The 26749-nt window shown below is 40.8% G+C and overlaps 1 protein-coding gene across 3 annotated transcripts in view; it reads left to right on the forward strand.

Annotated features, from left to right (window-relative positions):
• Positions 1-26749, forward strand: part of nsd2 (nuclear receptor binding SET domain protein 2) — a 111356-nt gene that overhangs the window by 44606 nt on the left and 40001 nt on the right. For all 3 annotated transcript variants that reach the window (XM_070866920.1, XM_070866921.1, XM_070866919.1), the window contains 9 exons: positions 2781-2950; positions 6110-6643; positions 10439-10595; positions 11799-11876; positions 14679-14800; positions 20061-20166; positions 20350-20474; positions 24535-24672; positions 26257-26380. In XM_070866920.1, the coding sequence (XP_070723021.1) occupies positions 2781-2950; positions 6110-6643; positions 10439-10595; positions 11799-11876; positions 14679-14800; positions 20061-20166; positions 20350-20474; positions 24535-24672; positions 26257-26380 (1554 nt within the window). The remainder of the gene's footprint in view (positions 1-2780; positions 2951-6109; positions 6644-10438; positions 10596-11798; positions 11877-14678; positions 14801-20060; positions 20167-20349; positions 20475-24534; positions 24673-26256; positions 26381-26749) is intronic.

Here is a 26749-nt window from a genome sequence, read left to right on the forward strand (position 1 = left end):
AGTCGGGATAAATGGTTCATTCACTGGTTGGCAAACAGTAACTAGTGGGGTGCCACAGGGATCAGTGCTGGGACCCCAACTATTTACAATCTATATTAACGACTTGGAAGAAGGGACCGAGTGTAACGTAGCCAAGTTTGCTGACGATACAAAGATGGGAGGAAAAGCAATGTGTGAGGAGGACACAAAATATCTATCTGCAATAGGACATAGACCGGCTAAGTGAGTGGGCAAAAATTTGGCAGATGGAGTATAATGTTGGAAAGTGTGAGGTCACGCACTTGGCAGAAAAAAATCAAAGAGCAAGTTATTATTTTAATGGAGAAAGGTTGCAAAGTGCCACAGTATAGCGGGGCCTGGGGGTACTTGTGCATGAAACACAAAAGGATATTATGTAGGCACAGCAAGTGATCAGGAAGGCCAATGGTATCATAGCCTTCATTGCAAAGGGGATGGAGTATAAAAGCAGGGAAGTCTTACTACAGCTATATAAGTTATTGGTGAGGCCACACCTGGAATACTGCGTGCAGTTTTGGTTTTCATATTTACAAAAGGATATACTTGCTTTGGAGGCAGTTCAGAGAAGGTTCACTCGGTTGATTCTGGGGATGAGGGGGTTAACTTTTATGAGGAAAGGTTGAGGAGGTTGGGCCTCTACTCATTGGAATGCAGAAGAATGAGAGGTGATCTTATCGAAACGGAAAAGATTGTGAGGGGGCTTGACAAGGTGGATGCAGAAAGGATGTTTCCACTGATGAGGGTATGATCTTAGAATAAGGGGCCGCCCATTTAAAACAGAGATGAGGAGAAATTTCTTCTGAGGGTTGTAAATCTGTGGAATTCGCTGCCTCAGAGAGCTGTGGAAGCTGGGACATTGAATAAATTTAAGACAGAAATAGACAGTTTCTTAAACGATAAGGGGTTATGAGGAGCAGAGCTGAGTCCATGATCAGATCATGGCGGAGCAGGCTCAAGGGGCCGTATGGCCTATTCCTGTTCCTATTTCTTATGTTCTTGTGTAATGTAGGAAACGCAGCTGCCAATTTGTGCAATGCAAGCTCCCACAAACAGCAATGTGATAATGACCAGATAATCTGTTTTTGTTATCTTGATTGAGGGATAAATATTAGCCAGGGCACCGTGGATAATTCCTCTGAATCATCTTTGAAATAGTGCCATGGGATCTTTTATGTCTATCTGAAGGGCAGACGGGCTCTCGGTTTAATGTCTCATCCGAAAGATGGGGGAGCTGGTGGGAGAAACAGAAATACGATCTACCTTCCATACGATGCAATCTCTGCCCAAGTTAGGAACTGGTCCAGCTCCCTCTTATAGGCATGCAGAGAGTCACCCACCACAGCAGCTGCCAATGTATTCCACAGGCTCAATGATCTAAATCTCTGGGAAAAGAAGAACCAACCACTGAACATCCAATCTATTCCTGACCCTTGCATAGTTTGAACCCTGGTCCGAATAATCTATCAATAGGGACACAGTCCAGGCTTTTTAATTATTTTATAGACCTCTATCATGGCTCAAATACATAAATAATTTTGTCTCTAACTCATAATTGCACTACTGTAGGCTTTCAATAAATTGAATTCAAGGTATTATTGTAAATTAAGTTTCAGCCCAATCTTCTTTAGGTGTTGCAATAAAATATGACTCCTTGAATAATAACCACTTGTCTGTAACTGCTTGTTCAACTATAATAAGTGTTAGACATTAGTTACTGCTGTTACTTTGGCTTACTGATAAATTAAGTACCAGGCTTGACCTGATCTAGGCCTCCTGTTTTTCTTCACAATGTTTTTATTTTAAAATTCCATTATACTGTATAAAAGTAATTTAAATCCAAAGCTGTTGCAGCATTAGCATTTTCTGTGTAAAAGTTATTACCTGCTGGCAGATTCTCGCTGTGGGAGGTCATGGTGGCTAAATTTTGCAGCAGCATGTGATTTTTTTTTTGTAATGTGCCTAGTTTTAATAGGCAATTTAAAAGATGTTTTGCGCAATGTAATTTGGTGAGGAATTTTAAAATGAAAATAACATTCGTAAACAAAAGTACTGTTAACGAACGAGAAGAAACATGGCTCCAAAGTCAGGCTAGCTGTGTGTGTGTGTGTGTGTGTGTGTGTGTGTGTGTGTGTGTGTATGTATAGATATAGTCCTTATCTGCTGAAACATTACATTAGAGTAGAATTTTTTTTAAATTCTGCTTTGGAAAGCATAACATGCTCCCCCTGCAAACACTCCTTCCTAAATGGCCAATAGGTGACCTTTTCCCAATCCTCCTGAATGACTTGGAGTAATAACTTGATTTGAATCAGTAAGCCTATTGAAAAGTGTCTTATCGTCAAGATTTCTTTTCAGAAAATGACTGCTTAACAGCTTGCATTTTCACTGGGATAATTAAGATTTTGCTCTTTGGGAGTCTGCCACGTTTAGTAAAATTCCCTGCTTTGTCATGGTTTTCATTTTTTCTAATGTGTTTCAGAAAATATGTACTTGGTCACAATTGTACCAAATTCATCACTTTAAAAAAAAAAAATTGATACTTTTGGGGGGAATGGCTTTTTTGTTTAGTAGAATAGAAATTCATGGTTTTGAAAAGTTATTGTGTTTTCAAGGATCTTGACCAACGATTTGGGGTATTAATCCTTTTAAATCGAAGACTGACAGTGATACAGACTGAAGTAATTTTGTTTGTATTGTATTCTTGAATCTTGTGCATTGTTGCAGTCTTTATAAATTACTAACAATTCTTTTCTCTTTGACAGGTCTGAACAGGGCCATTTGTCGCCAGTACCATGTCCAGTTTTTTGGAGAAGCCCCAGAAAGAGCCTGGATTTACGAAAAGAGTATGATGCCCTTTGAAGATGCTCATCAATATGACAAGTTGGTCCAAGAGAGTGCCAAACATGCAAGTTCCAAGGCAGAGAAAACAAAGGTAGAAAATTCCCTTGGACACATTTTAAAGCATTGAGAATTTACAGTGTATCTTTCCTATGACGCACACAAGTTTTATTCCCAGAAATGAAAGTAAACTAGCACAAAATATAAAAACAGATAGAAAGAGTTTCTATAGGTATATAAAAAGGAAAAGAGTAGCTAAAGTAAATGTTGGCCCCTTAGAGGACGAGACCAGGGAATTAGTAATGGGGAACATGGAGATGGCAGAAACTTTGAACAAATATTTTGTATCAGTTTTTACGGAAGAAGACACTAACAATATTTCAACAATGGATTGTCAAGGGGCTATGGTGGGTGGGGGGGCGGGAGGAGGAACTTAACACAATCATAATCACTAAGGAAGTGGTACTCAGTAAGATAATGGGACTAAAGGCAGATAAATCCCTTGGATCTGATGGCTTGCATCCTACGGTCTTAAGAGAAGTAGCGACAGGGATAGGGGATGCATTGGTTGTAATTTACCAAAATTCCCTGGATTCTGGGGAGGTCCCAGCAGATTGGAAAACTGCAAATGTAACTCCCCGATTTTAAAAAAAAAAAAGGAGGCAGACAAAAAGCAGGAAACTATAAACCAGTTAGCCTAACATCTGTGGTTGGGAAAATGTTGGAGTCCATTATTGAAGAAGCAGCAGCAGGACATTTGGAATAGCAAAATTCAGTCCAGCAGAGTCAGCATGAATTTATGAAGGAGAAGTCATGTTTGACAAATTTGCTAGAATTCTTTGAGGAAGTAACAAACAGGGTGGATAAAGTGGAACCAGTGGATGTGGTGTATTTGGACTAACATAAGGCATTTTAAAAGTACTGCACCAGATAAAAATTCACGGGGTTAGGGGTGATATATTAGCATGGATAGAGAATTGGCTAACTAACAGAAAACGGAGAGTAAGAATAAATGGTTCATTCTCGGGTTGGCAATCAATAACCACTGGGGTGCCGCAGGGATCAGTGCTGGAACCCCAACTATTTACAATCTATATTAATGACTTGGAGGAAGGGACCGAGTGTAACGTAGCCAAGTTTGCTGACGATACAAAGATGGGAGGAAAAGCAATGTGTGAGGAGAACACAAAAAATCTGCAAAAGGACATAGACAGGCTAAGTGAGTGGGCAAAAATTTGGCAGATGGAGTATAATGTTGGAAAGTGTGAGGTCATGCAATTTGGCAGAAAAAAATCAAAGAGCAAGTTATTATTTAAATGGACAAAGATTGCAAAGTGCTGCAGTACAGCGGGACCTGGGGGTACTTGTGCATGAAACACAAAAAGATAGTATGCAGGTACAGCAAGTGATCAGGAAGGCCAATGGAATCTTGGCCTTTATTGCAAAGGGGATGGAGTATAAAAGCAGGGCAGTCTTGTTACAGTTTACAGGGTATTGGTGAGGCCACACCTGGAATACTGCATGCAGTTTTTGTTTCCATACTTACGAACGGATATACTTGTTTTGGAAGCAGTTCAGAGAAGCTTCACAAGGTTGATTCTAGAGATGAAAGGATTTACTTATGAGGAAAGGCTGAGTAGGTTGGGCCTTTACTCATTGGAATTCAGAAGAATGAGGTGATCTTATCGAAACGTTTCAGATTATGAGAGGGCTTGACAAGGTGGTTGCAGAGAGGATGGGGGAGACTAGAACTGGAGGGCATGATCTTAGAATAAGGGGCAGCCCATTTAGAACTGAGATGAGAAATTTCTTCTCTCAAAGGGTTGTGGATCTGTGGAATTTGTTGCCTCAGAGAGCTGTGGAAGCTGGGACATTGATTAAATTTAAGACAGAAATAGACAGTTTCTTAAATGATAAGGGAATAGGGGGTTATGGAGAGTGGGCATAGAAGTGGACCTGAGTCCATGATCGGATCGGCCATGATCGTATTAAATGGCAGAGCAGGCTCGAGGGGCCGTATGGCCTACTCCTGCTCCTATTTCTTATGTTCTTATGTAAATCTAGCCAAATTTGTTTGACATTCTCTCTGAACATCTTAGTCCCAAGTTTGTTTTCTGCTCTTCACATGATAACATGTTATTTTCCAACATTGGATTTGTAGTTCTTGCTGAAACTGTTGTCAGTGCAGCATTGACTGGTTTAATATATTCCCAACATCCAGTCTCCTTTGACCAGCAGCTACAAAGTGGTCATTGACCATGTCCAAACTTGGGTAACTAAACCTTGCTGCCATGTCTGAGGTCAGTATTGGAGTGCTTTATAAACATCTCCTATCGGCCTCATCTCAAACACAATTAGCTCAGAATTTTTATTTATATTTTGTAAGCTAAATACAATGCTCAGATAAGCATCAAATCCTTTTTACTGCTTTTTAAAAAAATTTCCTGTCTGATTTGGCATAGTACACTCATGGAAATTGCAGTTCTCTAATGAATGGGTCATTTTTGTCGTCCTTTCTCTTTCTTTCCCTTCCTTTGTCCTCTCTCTCGTCTGCTCCCTTCTCACTCTTCTATCTTTCCGACCACCCCCCCCCCCCCCTCCCCTTTTTTTTGATTTTTGAGTTTTCCATCTCTCTCTTCCTATTCATTTCTACTGATTTTTTTTTCTCTGTGATGTGGGTCATTCTGGTGAATTATGAGTATTGTAATTCCAGAGAAGCAGAATGAAAGCTACTACATTCATCATGTATCACTTTTGCAGCTTGGCCGATGGATAAGCCCTGAAATCCAGTCTCAAGCACAGTGTATTCATGCCAAAATCTGAATTTCTGAGTCCCTGCTATTGCAAGTGAGATCTGCCTCCAAGTTAGCTTTGTTTGTGGTAATGAAACCTGCCTTGAGTCATATATAAATACTGTCTCACTGAATCTTTCCACATATTGCACCTTCTGGTTAATATGCTCATTGCTTATTACTGTAACATTTTATATATGTATGCGTTGTTGAAATGTGTATTTTTTTTTAAAAGTCTAGCCCAAGGAGCTTTGAAGTCCATAGAGGTGCCTGTAGTGTTAAATGGAGATTTCTACCAACTTAGCAGTTTAGTTACTATCTATCCCGTGTGTGCAGTCGCTCGATTGTTCGTGATAAAATGTAATGTAAAACCCATCCTTAGCAGGTGAAAAGAGGTTCCTTTAGCAGTTTACTCATTGTAAATGTGTCCTTAGAGAATGAAATAACTCTTTGTTTTTCAGCTCCTCAAACCAATTCCTGCCAAAATTCGTGTTCAGTGGGATGTCGGTATTGCCCAAGCTAAAGAAGCACTGGCAATGAACCCCGAGGATCGAAAAGCTAAATACACCTTTGTTTATGATCATGACCGTCCACTACTACCGCCTCAGGTTGCAAAGGAAGCTGGGGTTCCTGTTGAACTTATTGAAGACAGGAAATGGCCAACTGAGGAATTCCCAAGTACCAAGGAAAATCTTACTGACAGTAAAGGAACGAGGAGGAGAAGAAACAGCAGTGCACCAAATAAAAGGCGGTGTTCAAAGCCGTCTGAACCCAAGACCCCTGCAAAGCAGTGTGTAAATAGGACTGTAGATTGTACTGAAGGTTCTGCTCAAAGTCAGTCAGCTGACAGGACATCTTGTAAATCATCAGACTCTGAGAGTGGTGCAGGCTCCCCCGTGGCTAAGAGAAAACAAGGAGTCCCCACTCAGCGGACCAGGAAATGTGACACTGCCTTCGCTCAGTTCATGGCCTTTTGTCAGAAACACAGAGACGAGGTTTGTGTTTTAAAAGCTTACTTGCCAAGTAAAGTTGTATAAATACTTGCATTCGGACTTGATTTCTGTCTCTAAAAGGCGGTCAAATTTCAAAGCTGTCTCTATACACTGGCAGTACAGGGTAGGTTGGCAGTACCTGGAGTACAGTTTTTAATATTTAGCACTGAAGATTTGTCTAGGCACTGTATTAAGACACAATGCCCAATTGGGGGAATTGGAAAGAAAGCGCTATTACCTGAAAAGATAATACCAAATAGAAGCTGGCTTGTGTTTAGCACGAAATTACATGTCCTGATGTAGGCTGGATTATAAGTTCTGACTTGACATTGATTGCTATTTCAAGTGGTAACCCAAGCAGCTTACTCATTTCAACTGGGTTGGTATGTTTGGTAGAACACGGGAGGAAGTAGTTGTTCCAGCATGGAAAAAATAATATCACTGCTGCCTTCATGGGGGTTGGGTTGCTTGTACTTGAGGACCATCAGTGATGTGCATTGTAACAAAGTAAAGCATCTTAACATGCTTTTCTGAACTATATGTTCCCCTAATTGGGAGTTGGTTCTAATTGGAAATTCCTCGCCACCTGTCCTTTCTCTTTCTTTCCCCTCCCCCTCCCCCGGTTCCCTTCTGGCATTTGTACATTGAGAAGTGTATTACATTGATGGCAAGGGAGCAAATGGAGTTATAGAACAGGAGTCTAAAAAGATGGTTAAACATAAAGTGAGGAAATCGTAGCAAAAATAAGTTTAAGCTATAAAGCGATGCACCCAGAGTCTGTAATAAAACAGGGAAGTTGGAGGAAATTGCGTGTTGCGAGGAACCAGGGATTATTGAGACATGGCTCAGAAAAATTAGGACATGGAATGAAACCTTGCAGTGTATAACATATATTTAGAAAAGATAGAGAGGGGAAAAGGGGAGGTGGAGTATTTATTAGGGATAACATGCTGGCTGCAGAAAAAAGGGACGCAGCTATGAGCAAGACAAAAATAAAATCCATATGGATATGATAAAAGATCAATCACACTAATGGGAGTAGTCTACAGATCACCTAGCACAAAGTTGTGTCCCACAAGAATTCACTTGTGGGACACAGAAAATAGATTTTAAAAAGGCCTACAAGTTAACTCACAGCCTAACGGGATAAGCCCTTTAAATAGCACTTCTGCAGGGTGTCTGACTGTTAGTGCCATGGGTTACTGGGTGAGTTTATCACATCTGGAGTTGAGTACTGGGGCGAAGGAGTGGCGAGAGACTCTAGAGGGACGTGATCGGGGCCCAGGAGAGGCATGAGTTCGGGGCCAGGGACCCAGGGGCAGCACGGGCCAGCCCACACTGCGATATGTGTGCGCATTAGGTCCGTGCAGCAGAGCTGGTCTCCAGTCGTCTTGGATAACCCTTGCCACTGGATCAAGACCTAGCTCTGTCAAGCCCATGTGGTGGCTAGTGTGCAACGGCCACCGCACGTTTTTTTTTTTAAAAATCCACGCACAGGCATCTTCCACCCTTCGGGATGTAGTTCAGGACCTGGAATATTAGGTCCTTCATTGAAACACCTGTGAACTCGTCCCTTTTTGGCGTGGAAGCAAGTCATCCTCATTTCGAGGGACTGCCTATGATGATGATTGTTAATGACATAAAATTGGTTGGCAACATGGATGGCGTTAGTGTAGCTCATACCTTCATAATTTCCAATGATGAAAAGAGGCCAGGAAATGGGTTTACAGGAGATTGCTGCAGGTAAAGGGCTAGCGATCAGTAAAGGCACAGTGGCCCAAAGGATCACCTGCCGTGCTGTCATTTCTATGTTCATAAAACGGCAAACCAGTTGATGCTACCCAATCTCCCCTCTGTACTGGAAATGAAATGAACTTAATCATGGCAGAACCATAATTCCCAGTGAAGAAAATTATTTTTCAAATGATGTAATTTGTAAAAGAGTATATTGAATAAAATATTACTTAACATAGTTGTTTGAAATGAGGCATGAGCAAGTCAAATTTTTCAACATGAAGACAAATCAGCGTTTTAATTCTTCACTAAATTAATGTTGCACATCTGCTCCCATGTTTGCCATCTTCCCCTGTGTGTGTGATTTTTTTTTAAAGACAGCCAGCAAGGACAGTCTGTTAGTGCTGTTCGATGCACTGTACCGTGCAGTGGTAGAATTCCTCGCGTGAAACACTCCCCACAATGAGGAATATTCAATTTTCACATTCTGTGGCTTGCTGTATTTTGGTGAACTAAGTAGGAATGTGACTTTTGTGTTTTTTTTCCCCCCTCTCATGCACACTTGATCTTGGCTTCAGATATATATATCTTTTGTATGTTTTAAGAGCTACAGCACTTCATTATAAGTTGAAGTCACACCTATTCCTATAAATGTTTGTATTTGTTTGTAAATCTATTGTGTGTATAAACTGGAACCCCAGTTGCTTTGCCAACCAAAAATTGCTAGATGCGAACATATAGAATGCTGTACAGTCATTCCATTATCATCAAGGCACTCACTACACCATGATTCCTTTTAATGTTTTGTTTTGGTTTAAATGTCTATTTGTGTTTTAAGTGAGGTATAAGTTCTCCGAACCAATGTGAGTTATGCTCCCCTTGTCTTAAGCACTAAGGGGGAAGATTTCCGTCACAATTTATAGTGATATCATTACAAGTAGTGAGTGAACAAAGAAGAACGTTTCTCCAAGATTCCTGTGCTCTGAAGATGACTCCTTAATGCATGTTTCCTATTGTATAAAACATCCATTCGTGTTTTCATCCCTGTCCACCCCATGTTGAAGTTTGTAATTTAAATGTCATATTTAATATAATCAGAATAAGTGCATGCTTTTTGAAGGAGTATTGTTAACAATTTCCTGAAACATAGTGAAATTTGTGCAAGGAGTCCTTGGCTTTCTGTAAAGTTTATTCACTAAAGAAATAAAGAAGGCTCCAAAATAACCATACTTAATCAATAATAAGAATGTTCTATTGCTTTCATGATCCCTGATCAGGGGTATAAGTATGCAGTCTCCACCTTTTTGCCAGTTTTCCCAACTCCTCTATAAACGGTTGGGAAATAGTTCCGTGGGTACTGACAGCTTTCCTGTACCAACACTGTGGCCATTCCCTGTGTACTACTTTAGACAGTGATTCACCATGGCAGGCATCACAGCTAAGCCAGATCCTGTCCTTGTGCCATGCCCCCCACATTTACATTTTCCGCTAAGAATCCATGCACGATGGTCAGCAGTGGGATCCATAGTTGATTTGTTTCTTCTCTTCCTCCTGTTCTTTCTCTCTCTCATGTCCGCCCCCAGCCACCAGGCTGATGATGCCTAATTCAGTACATGCCAATTGTATCTCTGACCTTTCTCGTCTGTGTGGTTGAGTGCCATTCCTTTATAGTGCGTTTATCTATCGGGAAGCAACTTCTGCTATTCGTGAACCGAGAGTCTGGAGTATGCCTTTGTGTAATGGTGCCTGGCCTCTATTTTGCACTTCCTTCTGATCATATGGCCATGGTTGTTCATTTATGTCAAGAATTGCAGGTGCCAACCAGTGCATGGCATTTTGTTGAAACTCAATGCTTGGCATCATCCTAAGAGTGGCCTTGCCTAGAATGGCACTATTATGTTGACTGCAGACCTTATTTTACAAGTGTTCTTATAAATAAGAGTTTCAGCTTTCATAAATAGTCTGTTTTATTTTGAGTAACCGGTGTGAATCCTTTTTATCAATAGTGTTTGTGTTGACTTCAACCAAGAGCAAAATAATTCTGAAATGCTTTTACATTTGCAGCTGGCTGAGGAACATCCAGATGCTTCTGGTGAGGAGATTGAAGAGCTGCTCGAGTCTCAATGGGCTATGCTTAGTGATAAACAGAGAGCACGCTACAACACCAAGTTCTCTATAGTGACCCCAGTAACTGAGCACAAATCTCCTGTATCAGCTTCAGGTGAGTGTAAATTATCAGTGATGACTGGTGCTAAAGTTTTATACTTCAAGAGATGGGCAGCTGCTTCAAACATAACATTTTGGTTTAAAAGCAAACTAAAGTATAACGTTCCATGAACAATAAAATACAAGGACAGAAATTATATTTCTGAGGCCTTCAGTGAGAGAGGGTGCAGAGGTACGGAATCTGGTGGAACGCCGGTTTTGAATTCAGCCCAATATTACTCTCCATTGAGCACTGTCGAGAGTAAAATCAGGTGAGCTGTAAAGTCAGCATTGCATCCGATCCCGTCAGTTTCCAGATGGGCGGATTAGGTGTGTGTCTCTCTCCATTTATTATTGTTCTCTGAATGATCTACATTAATACAGTATCATTTAAGTTTTTATTCTGCATAATATTAAACAAAATTCTTCTAATCCTTCTAAGTACCAGCACATCCAGCATTAGAAATTAACCACAAGGTTCTGATCTAGTGAGATGAAAGCAAAAATGTACAATACACAGTCTGTAATGTGGTAGAATAATGGGAAAAACTATGAAAGAAACTTACTGATACACACATAATAAATCACAAAGCTTAATTGTGCTTTTCTCTGCATCACATCTATCCTGTGGCTGGTGTGTCAGCTCCAGCTCAGTGAGTCGGGTGGTTGTGGGTTCAAGTCCCACTCCAGGGACTTGAGCACAAAATCTAGACTGACATTCCAGTGCATTGCTGAGGGAGCGCTGCACTGTCACAGGCGCTTTCTTTCAGAGGAGACGTTAAACCGAGGCCCCATCTGCCTTCTCAGGTGGATGTAAAAGATCCCATGGCACTATTTTGAAGAAGAGCAGGGGAGTTATCCTCGGTGACCTGGCCCATCTTTATCCCTCAGTCAACATCACTAAAAACAGATTATCTGGTCGTTATCACATTGCTGTTTGTGGGAGCTTGCTGTGCGCAAATTGGCTGCCACATTACAACAGTGACTACACTCCAAAAGCATTTCATGGGCTGTAAAGCGCTTTGAGATGTCTGGTGGCTGTGAAAGGCGCTATATAAATGTAAGTCTTTTCTTTCTGACTTTTTGTTGTATTAGAACAGCTTTTGTTTCATACCGCACTGAAATGCGATTAAATGCTAGTAAAATGCAAGAAATAGGTGGCAAGTGGCCCAAAACATGAATTCAGGTTTTTCTCTTCTCCCACATACTCTTTCAATAGGTTTTTCAGCAGGATCTCCTGGGCCAACCAGGCGCAGAGTGCTGCAGGAATCTCCGAAAAGAACAACTAGATCGAGTGGTAGGTCGAAGGAAATTTTTCTTGCAGTTAGTTGTTTTGCATGTGGTTTTATCGACTGCATTGAACATTTTAAAAATAATCTTGAGCTTTCACGTTTGACTGGCCTTACCCATGTAATCAAAGTACCCCTGTATTTATATAGACTATGTAAATTATACATGGCTAACATTTACAAAACCAAATAAGTTGCTGGTTCAATTTCAGGAATGCTGCCACATTTGTATCAGGCATGATTATCAAATTTGTAATTAAAACAAAACTGAAGTGGAACTTTTGAAATGATTACGGAATTTTTACGTGAAACTAGTTTACCTCCTGTGGCATTGCTCAAAGTAAGCCAGGCGTTCCGTTGTTGCTGGGGTAGATGTGCACACTTCCATTGAAAGGATTTGGAAAGAGGTTTGACACACATTTGTGCAGAGAATAAAGTAAGTGCATTTTATTGGCTGTTTTGTGGATAAGTAAACGGTGTTCTCCGTACCAACTTTAGGTACATGAATCAAGAAATCTGTTTTCTTTGCATGTTATTGCTGTAACTCAGTCATGTAACATGGTGGAGGGGGGGGCGGGAATGGTAGGGAGGTGGCTCGACGACGACATTCTTCTGTACTGTTGAGTGGTGTAGGGCATGTGCAAATTGGCAATGTGTTCAATTGTTAATCCTGTTGAGAGTGAACGAAAGGCAACTATGGAACCCCATACACCAGTTCTGTACTTTGGAAGTAAACATCAAAGGATGGTTTCCAGGGAGTGACCAACCATTCTGAGTAAGAATAAGAATTATTTTGTGGATTTCTTTTAAGTTTTCCTTTTATTCATATATTTTCAGATATGTTTAAAATAAATTCAAGACTGACTCAAAAGAACTTCACACAATTATTTTGACAGGTTGATTGTGATGTTTCTACTGTTTGCCAAATTGGAACTGGGCCCCGTACCCGTAACAAGGTGCATAGCATCATCGGTCACATTTCTGTTTCTCCATTTACAATACATTTTCTTCAACTTACTTGTTCCTTATTGGTACTTACTGGCTGAGTATAACTGCTTTTGATTCATTCACATTAAGTCAATTGGATATTGATTGCTAACTTAACAGATCAGTAATTTTGGCCTACAGACTTGACTCTTTTCAAATGTGACACCTTTGGAAGGCATGATACAAGAGGCTTGAACTGATCAAGATTTTTAAATATGTAAATGCTTATAGTCTGGGGGAGCAGCACTCAGACACAGGTGTGAGTTGCCACACTTGTATTTATTAAGTGCCACAGTCATAGATACAGAAATCTACAGCACAGAAGGAGGCCATTTCGGCCCATTGTGTCCGCGCTGGCCGACAAAGAGCCTCACGGCCCTCGGTCAGCAGTCCCTCGAATGAGGATGACTTGCTTCCACGTGAGTTCACAGATGCTTCAATGAAGGACCCGATGTTCCAGTCCTGAACACCAGTTGAGGGGGTGGAAGATGCCTGTGCATGGATTTTTTTAACTTGTGGTGACTTGCACACCTGTCATCACACGGGCTTGACAGAGCTAGGCCCGGGTTAACCAGGATGACTGGAAACCTGTTCTGCTACACTGAGCCAGTGCACACACATATTGCAGTGTGGGCTGGCCCTTGCTGCCCTTTGGCTCTCTCTTCTGGGCCCCGTACCCATAAAAAGGTGCATAGCATCATCGGTTACATTTCTGTTTCTCCATTTACAAACATGATAAAGTATCAATAGATTGAGTCCTTTAAATATAGATAATCTTCTGTGAAACTAGCATTAATGGCACCAATGGCTTAAAGAACAACCCCATTGTTATATCACAAACAAACCTATGAACAATGGCGGAAAGGTAGCATAGAAAATAGGTGCAGGAGTAGGCCATTCGGCCCTTCGAGCCTGCACCACCATTCAATATGATCATGGCTGATCATTCACCTCCGTACCCCTTTCCCGCTTTCTCTCCATACCCCTTGATCCCTTTAGCCGTAAGGTAAAGAGTACCCTGCCCAACCAGTCCGCTCCACATAACTGCGACACCCCTTGCACCGAAACATTCTACACTTCACTCCAACCGGAGCCATGTGATCTCCTGGGAGAGGAAAACATCCCGGGAGAAATCTTTTCATTGAAGGGATAATGATGATGAACTGCAGTTGTAGTGACTCAGGAAAATTGGTGCTCCAATGCCATTGGGTCTCGAGGTGAAATGCTGCTGTTGCCAGTAGAACTGAGGCCTGCCATCAATAGTATTTATTAAACTTAAAGTACTTGATACGTGACAAGTTAGTATCAAGCCCAAAATCAAACATTTCACTTAATTTGAACAACTGTTCCTCAATAAGCTCATTTAAAGAAAGAAATCATTTGTATTTATAAAGCACCGAATCACGTCCTCAGGACATCCCAAAGCACTTCACAACCAATTAATTGCTTTAGTTCTGTAGGCAAACGCAGCAACCAATTTGTGAAAAGTAAGGCCCCACAAACAGCAAGATGATGACCTTTTAATCTATTTTGTTCAGTGCTGTCTGAGGGCCAACCAAGATGGGGGAATGCTGACCAGGATACCAGAAGAACTTTGCTCTTCGATTAATGCCATGGATTCTTTTATGTTCACCTGAATAGGCAGACATGACATCCAGTTCAGTGCCTCATCCGAAAGAGCACTCCCTCAGCACTGCATAGGATGGCAGCCTAGATTGTGCATTCAAGTCCTGGAGTGGGGCTTGAACCCAATACCTTCCAATTCGGGCAAAATTGGTGCAATCTGAGCCAAACTGTTAACTGCTCTTTATTTCTTTTTACAGTTAGTTCAGAATCAACTAGGCAAAGAAGACTATCCAGGAAAATAATAGATTACAGGGAGGACTCTCCAGAGCGAATTGGCTCTAGCAAGAGATTAAAGCGAAACTACTACGAGGATGAAAAGGTACTTGCTCATTTAGAATCTCGCATACAAAGATTGTTGTGCAGTATGTGTAATTCCTGTAAGAAAAGGGAAGGGTTACAAATAGAAGATCAGCTTGTAGTGGTACAGTTGATGCTCTGCTGGTTTTCTATGTGCTTCTAGTGTTAGGCACCCCCACGTGGTACATAATTAGCTATATACTATCTTGTATAGGTAGAATTTGGAAGGTAGTGCTCCGACTGGGTGCAATTAAATATTCAATCCAGCCTAATGAGATCTCTTCTGTCTGATAGTTGCAATGGTCCTACATTTGATGAGTCAATCCAGTTCCTAGGGCATGAATAGCCTCTAATTTAGCATGAATTTACTATCAGTCTGATACCACAGGCTGCCTGGCATGGGAAGCAAAAAATGTTACTTTAGTACATTAGGGATGATCTCCTAATGTTGAGGTAGGGTAGAGAGAACTTTATCTGCATGTAACTGTGCTTAATACAACTGAGCTGAGGGAGTGTGCTTAATAATTGACACTAGGTGGATAATTTTAATCCAACTCGCCTGTGGGAAACTAACATGATCGGATCAGCTGCCCATTGTACACACAAGAACATAACAAATAGGTCGCGGGAGTAGGCCATTCGGCCCCTTGAGCCTGTTCTGCCATTCAGTAAGATCATAGCTGATCTTCTACCTCAACTCCACTATCCCCATATCCCTTCATTCCCTTAGTATCCAAAAACCTATCAAACTCTGTCTTGAATATACTCAACGACTGAGCCTCCACTGCTCTCTGGGATATAGAATTACAAAGATGCACCACTGTCTGAGTGAGGAAGTTTCTCCTCATCTCAGTTTTAAATGGCCAACCCCTTATTCTGAGACTATGACCCCTGGTTCTAGACTCCCCAGCCAGGGGAAACATCCTCCCTGTGTTTACCCTGTTAAGCCCCATAAGAATTTTGTGTGTTTCAGTGAGATCACCTCTCATTCTTCTGAACTCTAGAGAATATAGGACTAGTCTACTCAATCTATCATTATAGGACAATTCCCCCCCCCCCTCCCCCATCCCAGGAATCAGTCTGGTGAACTTTCATTGCACTCTCTCTATGGCAAGTACCTGTATATCCTTCCTTGGGTAAGGAGACCAAAACTGTGCACAATACTCCAGGTGCGGTCTCACCAGGGCCCTATATAATTGCAGTAAGACATCTTTACTCTTGTACTCAAATCCTCTTGTGATAAAGGCCAACATACAATCATTTGCTTTCTGTACCTGCATGTTAACTTTCAGTGATCCGTGTACAAGGACACCCAGGTCCCTCTGAACACCAACATTTTCCAATCTCTCACCATTTAAAAAATACTCTGCTTTTCTATTTTTCCTACCAAAGTGGATAACTTCATTTTTCTCCACATATTCCATTTGCCTTATTCTTGCCCACTCATTTAGCCTGTCTATATCTGCTTGAAGCCTCTTTGCATCCTCCTCACAACGTACATTCCCACCCAGCTTTGTATCAGCAAGCTTGGATATATTACATTTGCTCCCCTCATCCAAATCATTGCTATAGATATTGCCCGATTTTACTTTCCATTGGAAAGTTCCTCACCGAGCCAGTTCGGTTAAATTTGTCTCATAGATGCTTGAAATTTTAAGTGTTCTATTTCCACCACCAGCATCCCTCACCTTGATTAAGCTCAAAATTCTCTCTTAAAATATTATTTTTTTTGTTTGTCCCAGCTGTTGGTAATCCTAAATAAAAAATTTCAGTCTTAACCAGTTACCAAATTACTAATTTTATTTCCAAGAAACTGTGTTTGTCTTGCTTATGTGCTGAAGACCACCTTTTCCTCTGAACGACTTGAAGCTTTCCATAAATCACACGTCCCTGCAAGGCTTGAATGTTACTCTTCAATCTGGGGAGGCTTTTCTAACACTTGTCTTCACTCCTGAACATCTGATGGGCAAAATCTTTCTCCTCTAGTCTCCAACCTCTCTCCCTTTCCCTACAATTCAGGCAGTTCATCCAAAATTGCCCTGAACTTGATATGCATTTGCTTTTTCTTCCACGATCCAAGGGATGAATTCTGTAAAATTTTGGGGCCATAAAGACCACTCCTTTTAATGGCGTGTCCTTCTGATTATTCCTACCAACTGGTTGGTAGAATAATAGGCACATCTTGAATATGCTTGATGCTTCTAACTCTTAATTTTCTTAATCTTGTTATGCAAAGTGAACAAACAACTGATTTACCAAGACTGTTTTCACTAGCTTTGATTGTCACAGTGGGTGGGTGGGAGGGAGTGAGGGAGAGAGAGGGGGGAGGGGAAAGACGTGAACAAAATTCAGAAGTTCACAGAATCACAGAAATTTACGGCATAGAAGGAAGCCATTCAGCCCATTGTGTCTGCCGACTGAAAAAGAACTATCCAGCTCACTCCCATTTTCCAGCTCTTGATCAGTAGCCTTGTAGATTATTGCACTTCAAGTGCATATCCACTTTTTAAATATGGTGAGGGTTTCTGCCTCTTCCACCCTTTCGGGCAGTGAGTTCAAGACCGCCACCGCCCTCTGGATGAAAAAAGTTCTCCTCAACTCCCCTCTATAATCTTTCTACCAATTACTGAAATCTATGCCCCCGGTTTTTGACCTCTACTGGAGGCGCCTCATGATTTTATACAGCTCAACCATGTTTCCCTTCAGCCACATTAAACAACCCCAGCCTATCCAATCTTTGCTCATAGCTAAAATTCTCCAGTCCTGGCAGCATCCTCATAAATTTCCTCTGTACCCTCTCTGGTGCAATCACATCTTTCCTGTAATATGGTGATCAGAACTGCACTCAGTACACTAGCTGTGGCCTAACTAGTGTTTTATCCAATTCTAGCATAACCTTCCTGCTCTTGTATTCTATGCTTTGGCTAATAAAGGAAAATATCCCTTGTGTCTTTTTAACCACCTTATTTACCTGGCCTGCTACCTTCAGAGATCTATGGACATGCACTCCTGTTCCTCTACACTTCTCTAGCCTACCATTTATTGTGCATTCCCTTGCCTTGTTAGCCCTCCACAAATGCATTACCTCACACTTCTCCAGATTGAATTCCATTTGCCACTTTTCTGCCCACCTGACCCGTACATTGATATCTTCTTGCAGTCTACAGCTTTCTTCCTCACTATCAACCACATGGCCAATTTTTGTACCATCTGCAAACTTCTTAATCGTGTCCCCTACATTAAAGTCTAAATCATTGATGTATACCACAAAATGCAAGGGACCTACTACGGAGCCCTGCAGCACCCCACTGGAAACAGCTTTCCAGTCACAAAAACATCTGTCGACCATTACCCTTTGTGTCCTGCCACTGAGCCAGTTTTGGGCCCAATTTGCCACTTTCCCTTGGATCCCATGGGCTTTTACTTTTCTGACCAGTCTGTTATGTAGGACCTTGTCAAAGGCCTGGCTGAAATCCATGTAGATATCAAACACACTATCCTTACCAACCCTCCTTGTTACCTCCTCAATCAATTGTCAAGTTAGTCAGACACGTCCTTCCCTTAAGAAGTCCATGTTGACTGTCCTTGATGAATCCGTACCTTTCTAAATGACAATTAATACTGTCCCTCAGAATTTTTTTACAACAATTTGCCCACTACCTTCAAGTAGCTGTTTCCAGTCACTTTTACAAAATCACATCTCAGCTTAGTAAATTTGGCCTTTCCCCAATCGTGAACTTTACTCCTGGTGTATCTTTGTCCTTTTCCATAACTACGCTAAATTTAACTGAATCACTATCATCAAAATGCTCTCCCACTGATGCACCTTCCACCTGCCCAGCTTCATTCCCTAAAACCAAGTCCAGAACCGTGCCCTCTCTTACTCTTACTATTACTGGCTAAAAAGGTCTGCTGAATACATTTTAAGAATTCTGCGCCCTCTATACCTTTTACACTGATTCTATCCCAGTTACTTTTAGGGTAGTTGAAATCTCCTACTGCCCTATTGATTTTGCGCACTCAGGAAATTTGTTACATATTTGCTCTTCTATCTCCCTCTGACTATTTGGGGATCTATAGTACATTCCCAGCAGTGTAATTGCCCCTTTTTTGTTCTTCAGTTCAACCCATAGCTCTCATTTGATAATCCTTCTAACATCATCCTCTCCCTCACAGCTGTAATTGCTTCTTTAACCAGTATTGTGTCACCCCTCCTTTTTTTTTGATCCCCCTCTCTATCTTATCTGAAAACTCTAACCAGGAATGTTGAGCTGCCATTCCTACCCTTCTTTCAGCCATGTTTCAGTAATAGTGTCTGTCTGTGCCTTCAGCTCATCTGCCTTTGTCATTAGACTTCCTGCATTGAAGTAGATACCATTAAGCACTGCCAAACCTCATTGTTTATTTTCCAGCCTTTGTTTCCTCTGCCTTCCAAACTCGCTTACTAATTTACTGTCTTCCATTTCCAACTTTGCTTCTCTCCCTTTTGAATCTACTCTCCGGTTCCCATCCTCCTGCCAAGCTAGTTATGGAAACGTTTGTTTTTCCTGCCAATACTCAATAATTTTGAAGCTGATCAGAAGAATGATCTTATCGAAACGTATAAGATTATGAAGCGGCTTGACAAGGTGGATGCAGAGAGGATGTTTCCACTGATGAGGGAGACTAGAACTAGAGGGCATGATCTTAGAATAAGGGGCCGCCCATTTGAAACTGAGATGAGGAGGAATTTTTTCTCCTCGCGGAGGGTTGTAAATCTGTGGAATTCACTGCCCCAGAGAGCTGTGGAAGCTGGGAGATTGAATAAATTTAAGACAGAAATAGACAGTTTCTTAAACGATAAGGGGTTATGGGGAGCGGGCAGGGAAATGGACCTGAGTCCATGATCGGATTAAAGGGTGGAGCAGGCTCGAGGGGCTGTATGGCCTACTCCTGCTCCTATTTCTTATGTTCTTATTATATTATGTTGGCAAAACTCTTATGAAGTAAAATGAGTAGGGAATTCTATCAAATTATGCTAAATTATTTTGCATAAGATCCAGTTTCTCACCCTATGAAGTTGCATCCATAACTGAAAGCAATATTAACACTGACTGCCTGATTCAGACAGTAGAGTTGGTGAGTTTAAATTCGAATATACTTGGTGACAATTCAGCTTGCTTTTGAGGACTGTAGTAGGTTTTGTTGTGCACTTGATAACCCTTTTCTTGTGCATTAAAATGTTCTCTCATATGATGCTATTGGGTAATCAGTGCTGACTTACTTTTATCTTTTATGCACAGTATGATTTCAATAATACTGGCCAGGCAGAGGCATGTGGAAGCGATGGTATTGAGGCTGGAGAAACATTATCTTCTGTTACTAATGCATCCAAAAACAGCCAGTCAGGTAAAGATTTATCGACTTCTAGATAATTGTATTTTTACTAAGATGGCCCTATTTTAATATACATTTTAATCCAAATAAAAAATTTGAAATAATCAAGTTACACTTGCTTTATTTGGGAAGCTAAAAGTTTCTTTTACTTGATATGCTTGGTATCAAATATTATCTTCGTGCAATTTTTTTCAGATATAAGCAAACTCTCTGATGCATGTAAACCACTGAAAAAGCGAAGCAGAGCATCAACTACCGAAACTCTGGTACCAGCTGTCAGCAAGAATCCATCTCCTCTAACTGTGTTTACAGAAAATGAGGTAATTTCAAAAGGAAGTTGCAAAGATGTAACTGGCCCCAGTAATGCAATTAAATAGAGAAAATGGGTTACAATGGATAGTATTATTTGCGGTTGAAAGTTAGGATTGAAACTATGGATGTGGGATTGTGCAAACTCTACCAGCTCAGTGATATTTTGTGGGTTCTGTTTGTGCACCATGAGATAAATGATTATCAGTTCACTTCGATATGGTACCAGCTGCTATGGATTACTGCTATACAGTTCCCAGCAGCCACTTGTATAGTATTAATGGGGCAGGTCATTAATGGCTCCTTATCAGAGTTTTCCTATAAATCCATCTCTTTCTCTTTCCCCCCCCCCCCCCCCACCGCCAAAAATCTCTTACTTTTTACTGTAAATGTCTCTGTATATTTGCTGCATACATACGTGTGTGGGCACATAAAGGACTAAAAACAATTAGCCACCACTCTCGGGCAGAACGTTCAGGCCACTGGAGGAGTGTTGAGAAGCTGTGATGGGAATAAAAGGAAACTATTTGGAGAAATGTGAATAAAGTTTAAATTGCCAGCTTTGAGTGATAGGCAAAGGAAATGCACCTTAAATCTCAAGAATTTAAATGGCACATGGACATTGTGTCCAGATATGAAAGTCATTAAAAGTGGTGGCACAAGCAAAGAAAGCCATTGGTTTAGTATCTTAAAAGGACACGATACAAAAGTAAGGCTTTTATTTTATAGAAGGCCTTAGTTAGGCCCCAGTTGGATTTTTGTGTGCTGTTCTGACAACTCCATTTTGGGAAGGGTGGTATAAACAATTGAAAAGTTGACATGTCGGTTCACAAGGATGGTACCAGGGAGGAGTTATGAAGAGTGGCTTGCAAAGCTAGGGCTTTTGTAAAGATGATCACAAAAAGAATACAGGTTGAGCATCCGAAATCCGGAATGTTCCAGAATCCAGACACCGGGCCGATCCGTGGCGGGGTCATCCGGAAACCGGGAAATGTTCTGAAATCTGGACACCCCGGTCTCGGCGGCCCCACCTCCTCAGCGGCCCCACCTCGCCCTGGCCCAGGCAAAGACATTCCAAAATCCGGAACGTCCTCGGTCTCGAGGTTTCCGGATTTTGGACACTCAACCTGTACAACGGGATTTTGGGGGGGGGGGGGGGGGGAGAAGTTACAGCGAATGGTTAAAATGTGTAATTATCTTCCTAAACATAAATTCGTGAAAGGATTAGGTAGTTGTCTGAAAAACATGGAATATTGAAGGTTATGGGGAGTATACAGGAGACTAGTACTGGAGTAAATGACTGGTGGAGAAAAACACTGGCACAGATTTGATGGGCCAAATAGCCTTTTTCTGTGTTGTAGCATTCCAATTGACAAGTCTGCTTGTGGGCTTATTTGAGTTGATTGCTTCTAACTCCACATCCCAACCCAGAAAACAATTATTGAAGAGCTCACATCCAGATAATGTGAGTGAGTGTAATGAATCATTGATTCCACACATGAGTTTTCAACCTATTTTTAATTTCCTTTTAAATTAAGAACATAACATAAGAAATAGAAGCAGGAGTAGGTCATTCGGCCCCTCGAGCCTGCTCCGCCATTCAATGAGATCATGGCTGATCTTCTATCTCAACTCCACTTTCCTGCACTGTCCTCATATCCCTTGATTCCCATAATGTCCAAAAATCTTATCGATCTCTGACTTGAATATACTCAAAGACTGAGCCTCCACAGGCCTCTGGGGTAGAGAATTCCTAAGATTCACCATCCTCTGAGTGAAGTAATTTTTCCTCATCTCAGTCCTAAATGGTCGAACCTTATTCTGAGACTGTGACCCTTGGTTCTAGACTCCCCAGCCAGGGAAACATTCTCCCTGTGTATCCTGTCAAGTCTTGTAAGAATTTTGTGTTGTTTCAATGAGATCATCTCTCATTCTTCTAAACGCGAGAATATAGGCCTGGTCTACTCAATCTCTCTTCATAGGATAATGCACCCTCCCCCCCCCCCCCCCCCATCCTAGGAATGAGTGAACCTTTGTTGCACTCCCTCTATGACAAATTTATCATTCCTTAGGTATGGAGATCAAAACTATACACAGTACTCCAGATGTGGTCTCACCAGGGCTCTATATAATTTCAGAAAGACATCTTTACTCTTGTACTCATCCTCTTGTAATAAAGGCCAACGTACCATTTGCTTTCTTAATTGCTTGCTGTACCTGCATGTTAACTTTCAGTGATTCGTATACAAGGACACCCAGGTCTCTCTGAACACCAACATTTCCCAATCTCTCACCATTTAAAAAAAAATACTCTGCTCTTCTATTTTTCCTACCAAAATGGATGACTTCACATTTCTCCACATTATATTCCATTTGCCATGTTCTTGCCCATTCACATAGCTTGTCGATATCCCCTTGAAGCCTCCTTGCATCCTCCTCACAACTTGCATTCCCACCTAGCTTTGTATCATCAGCAAACTTGGATATATTACATTTGGTGGTCTCATTTAAATCATTGATATAGGTTGTGAATAACTGAGGCCCAAGCACTGATCCTTACGATACCCTACTAGTTACAGACTGCCAACCCGAAAATGACCTAATTCCTACTCTCTGTTTTCTGTCTATTAACCAATCCTCAATCCATGCTAGAAATTGATTTTTGTTATGTTTCAACTAACTAGTTTGAAAGCTGGCTGTTGATGACAATACTCCATTCGATATTTTTAAAGTGCATGTTTAGCTGTGATGGACGGTTTGTACTAGAAGTCTTAATCAGTCTACTGTTGCAATATTTGTCGGTACAAAAAATTGCTTTTTAACTAATTTGTATTTTGATTTCTTCATCTCACTAAACGAATTTGTGTAAAGACATAATTTATTTCAATCCTGAAAGTTTTTTTCTTAAGGAAGTGGAATTTGTTTTCCTGTGATTCGTATTCACATGTGGGGCCCATAAGAGGACCAATCCACATCATAATAAGCACACTGTAACCCCAGCACACTTCACCACTGTGCTCCATTAATGTTTCAGTTGATTTATTTTACACAGGATTAAAATTAGAACATTTTCAATTAGTGTCTAATTAATGTTAATAACCTGCTATTGAAGAGTATATCTTTCCCTTATTTTGTACACTGGTTTTAATTCTTATTGAGGTCTTTACATCACTTTTGCTTGCGGTGTTTCCCAGTCCCGTACATTGTCCCTAACCATCATCATCATCATAGTCAGTCCCTCGGAATCGAGGAAGGCTTGCTTCCACTCTTAGCATGAGTTCTTAGGTGACTGAACAGTCCAATATGAGAACCACAGTCTCTGTCACAGGTGGGATAGACAGTGGTTGAAGGAAAGGGTGGGCGGGGTGTCTGGTTTGCCGCAAGCTCCTTCCGCTGCCTACGCTTGATTTCTGCATGCTCTCGGCAACGAGACTCAGAGCTCAGCGCCCTCTCGGATGCACTTCCTCCACTTAGGGCAGTCTTTGGCCAGGCATTCCCAGGTGTCAGTGGGGATGTCGCACTTTTACCAGGGAGGCTTTGAGGGTGTCCTTATGACCAGAAGGTCAAGTGGGAGACCTGCGAGCAGACCTCTGCTGATACCCTTCTGAAACTGGGTGCTGTGCAAGGGCTGCTGTTGTAAACATTTCTGTTGGGGAGGAAATGTGTTCTTATCACTCTTCAAGTTTACCATGTTGAGGAATGCAAATAATCTCTGTGTGCAGTATTTTATATTGGCAAACACCTGACACCAGCTTTGTCTTGCGCTGCTTATGTGTTTGCTGAATCAAATAGTTTTAAAATATTCAAACATGTATACTGAACATTTTTTGAGGGAAAGATACATTACATTATAATTGGTCAAAAGTTAATTAGCGATGGCCTTTGAGTGGAATTGCTGCTGGTTTGGTGTTGTATAAATCCCCCAAAATTGCATGACTTCAGCTGTTTTTTTGCAGCTGTTTTTGTTCATTCGCAATGAAATAGTTATTTTGCTAACATATCACTTTATATTGCAGCATCATAGTAATTGATTATATTCAAATATTTTTTGTTTTTGCCTCTTGTGTTCAGACATCATTTGATGGACAGCTGGAGTCAGCAGACGAAAGTGCAGATGAGACTCCAACAGAGGCTTCATCTGTATCATCCAAAAAATCCCAAGGGGAGCGAGGAAGCAGTGGTGCAGCTAAGAAAGAAGGAGCTTGTCAGGTGAGACGGACTTCAAGCATACATACAGTACAAAGAAATAGAGCTGTTCGGTCACGTGATCAATTTATTTCATGAGCAAGAAAGAAAATCTAAAATCATGAGTACTGCAGATGTGACTGCATTCCATCTGTCTTTCTGACTTGAGATAAAAACTATTGATCGCTGGATATTCTTTTTATTATGTGCTTGACTTCTTATGAATAAAGAAACTGGCTCCCTATTTGTGTGCGTTTTTAATTTTTTATATATAATAGACAGCGATATGGGTACCTTCACTCATGTGATGATCTGATATCTGAAGAGTTTGAAGATACTTCACAGTGTGCTTTTTGCAGCATTAAAGTAAATCATCAGAAGATTTCTATATCTTCACCTGCTGTTGGTGATTTGTCAGTAGTTTATAAAATTAATGTGGATTCAATGAATCACTACTTTGTGATGGTTTAAAGCTGCATTTTCTCCCACATAAAATTATGAATGAAGAGTGGAAACTAACTCACTTCAACTATAGAACAGAAACGATATAAAATTTTGGACTTCATTGTAAAACACCATCTCACACAAGTAATAGCCACTATGTTGGTGGATTTCATGCACGTTGCATTGGATGATATATATAAGACAACCACATGGAGTAATCCTTGGATATTTACCAGAAGTTACTTGTAGTTTGGATTTGACTGCAGAGATGCTTGGTTTGGTAGGGGCTATTCTTGCCTCTGGCTTGGATACTTCTAAAGTGGATCTTTGAGAGAATCACCTGTGGTATGTGGAGGATAATAAAATGTAAAGTAGCTTACTTCCCTTTAGGTGTACTATATTACTGTACTCCTTCTTTGAATAAAGTTAACCTCCACATACCAAGTTTTCAATCTTTCGCATAATCATCTAGTCGAGAGCTTTAGCCCCTTAACTTTGGGTTTATGCATTTGTTAAGCCTGTGTTACACATGTATTGAACAAATCTAGTGGACATCATTTAAAAAAACAAAACATTAAACATGAATTAATAAGAAGATTAATCAATTAAATAAGTTTCTTGGCTATTTAAGAAAATTGAGAGGGCAATGGATTCCTTGCTGGTCTCCTTGCTTATCCTCTTCTGCCTTGTCTTCTCTTGTCAAAAAGAACTGAAGATTGCCACGTGGGGTTACTGTATTTGGGCGCGGGAAGGGGGCAATGGTGTGGTTCTGGCTGAATCTCTTAAAGGGACAGGCGTCCCTAGTGATTTTCCTGTTGGTATGCTGATCTCACCCAAGGTATGTGGAGGACAACTTCATTTGAAGAATGAGGAATACTGCACCTAAAGGTGAGTAATCTGTCTTTCTTCTTAGCCTACCTATTTTTTTTTAAACTTAATTTATTTTGCAGCTGAGATACAGTAGAGAGTGAAATATTTTATTCCTCAAAATGTGACCATTATGTACAAGCTTTTGAATAATTTGGGAATGGCATACACACTTCAGTCAAAACTAAACTTGGATTGCACACCTTTGCAAGCATGTAGGTTTGTTTAAAAAAAAAATTGATTTTGGACAATTTGCTAACTTTTCCACAGGCTGACGCATGATTTTTCTTTTTATAGGTGTGTGAGAACTCTGGTGAACTGGTCCTTTGTGAAGGACAGTGTTGTGGGGCGTTCCACTTGGCTTGTCTTGGGCTGTCTAAATTACCTCAAGGCAAATTTACGTGCAGAGAATGCACATCAGGTAATGTATTATTTTTATTGTAGATACCAGCGCCCTCTTAAAATGAATTTTGAGGTTACACACACCATTCTGAGATTTAAAACCCAAATCCATGTACCCAAATCAAATTTGGATTGTTTTTAAGTACCTGAAATACAAAACAATCACATGCCCTAAATGAGTCAGCTGACTTTATACAAATAAATTATTGGTATGCCAGTTGATGAAAACTTGAGTTTCTTGAAAATATCAAATGTTCTTTTATGTGCCCTTTTACAGTTGCTATAATAGAACCTGCTGGCAATTTGTTCCATATAATATTCAACTTAAGTAGTTTTGAATTTTGTAAATGCATTCGTTTGAATTTCTCTCCATGCACCATTTATTCCA

Source organism: Pristiophorus japonicus, chromosome 2 (genome assembly GCF_044704955.1).
Source record: "Pristiophorus japonicus isolate sPriJap1 chromosome 2, sPriJap1.hap1, whole genome shotgun sequence".
NCBI classification, from domain to species: Eukaryota; Metazoa; Chordata; class Chondrichthyes; family Pristiophoridae; genus Pristiophorus; species Pristiophorus japonicus.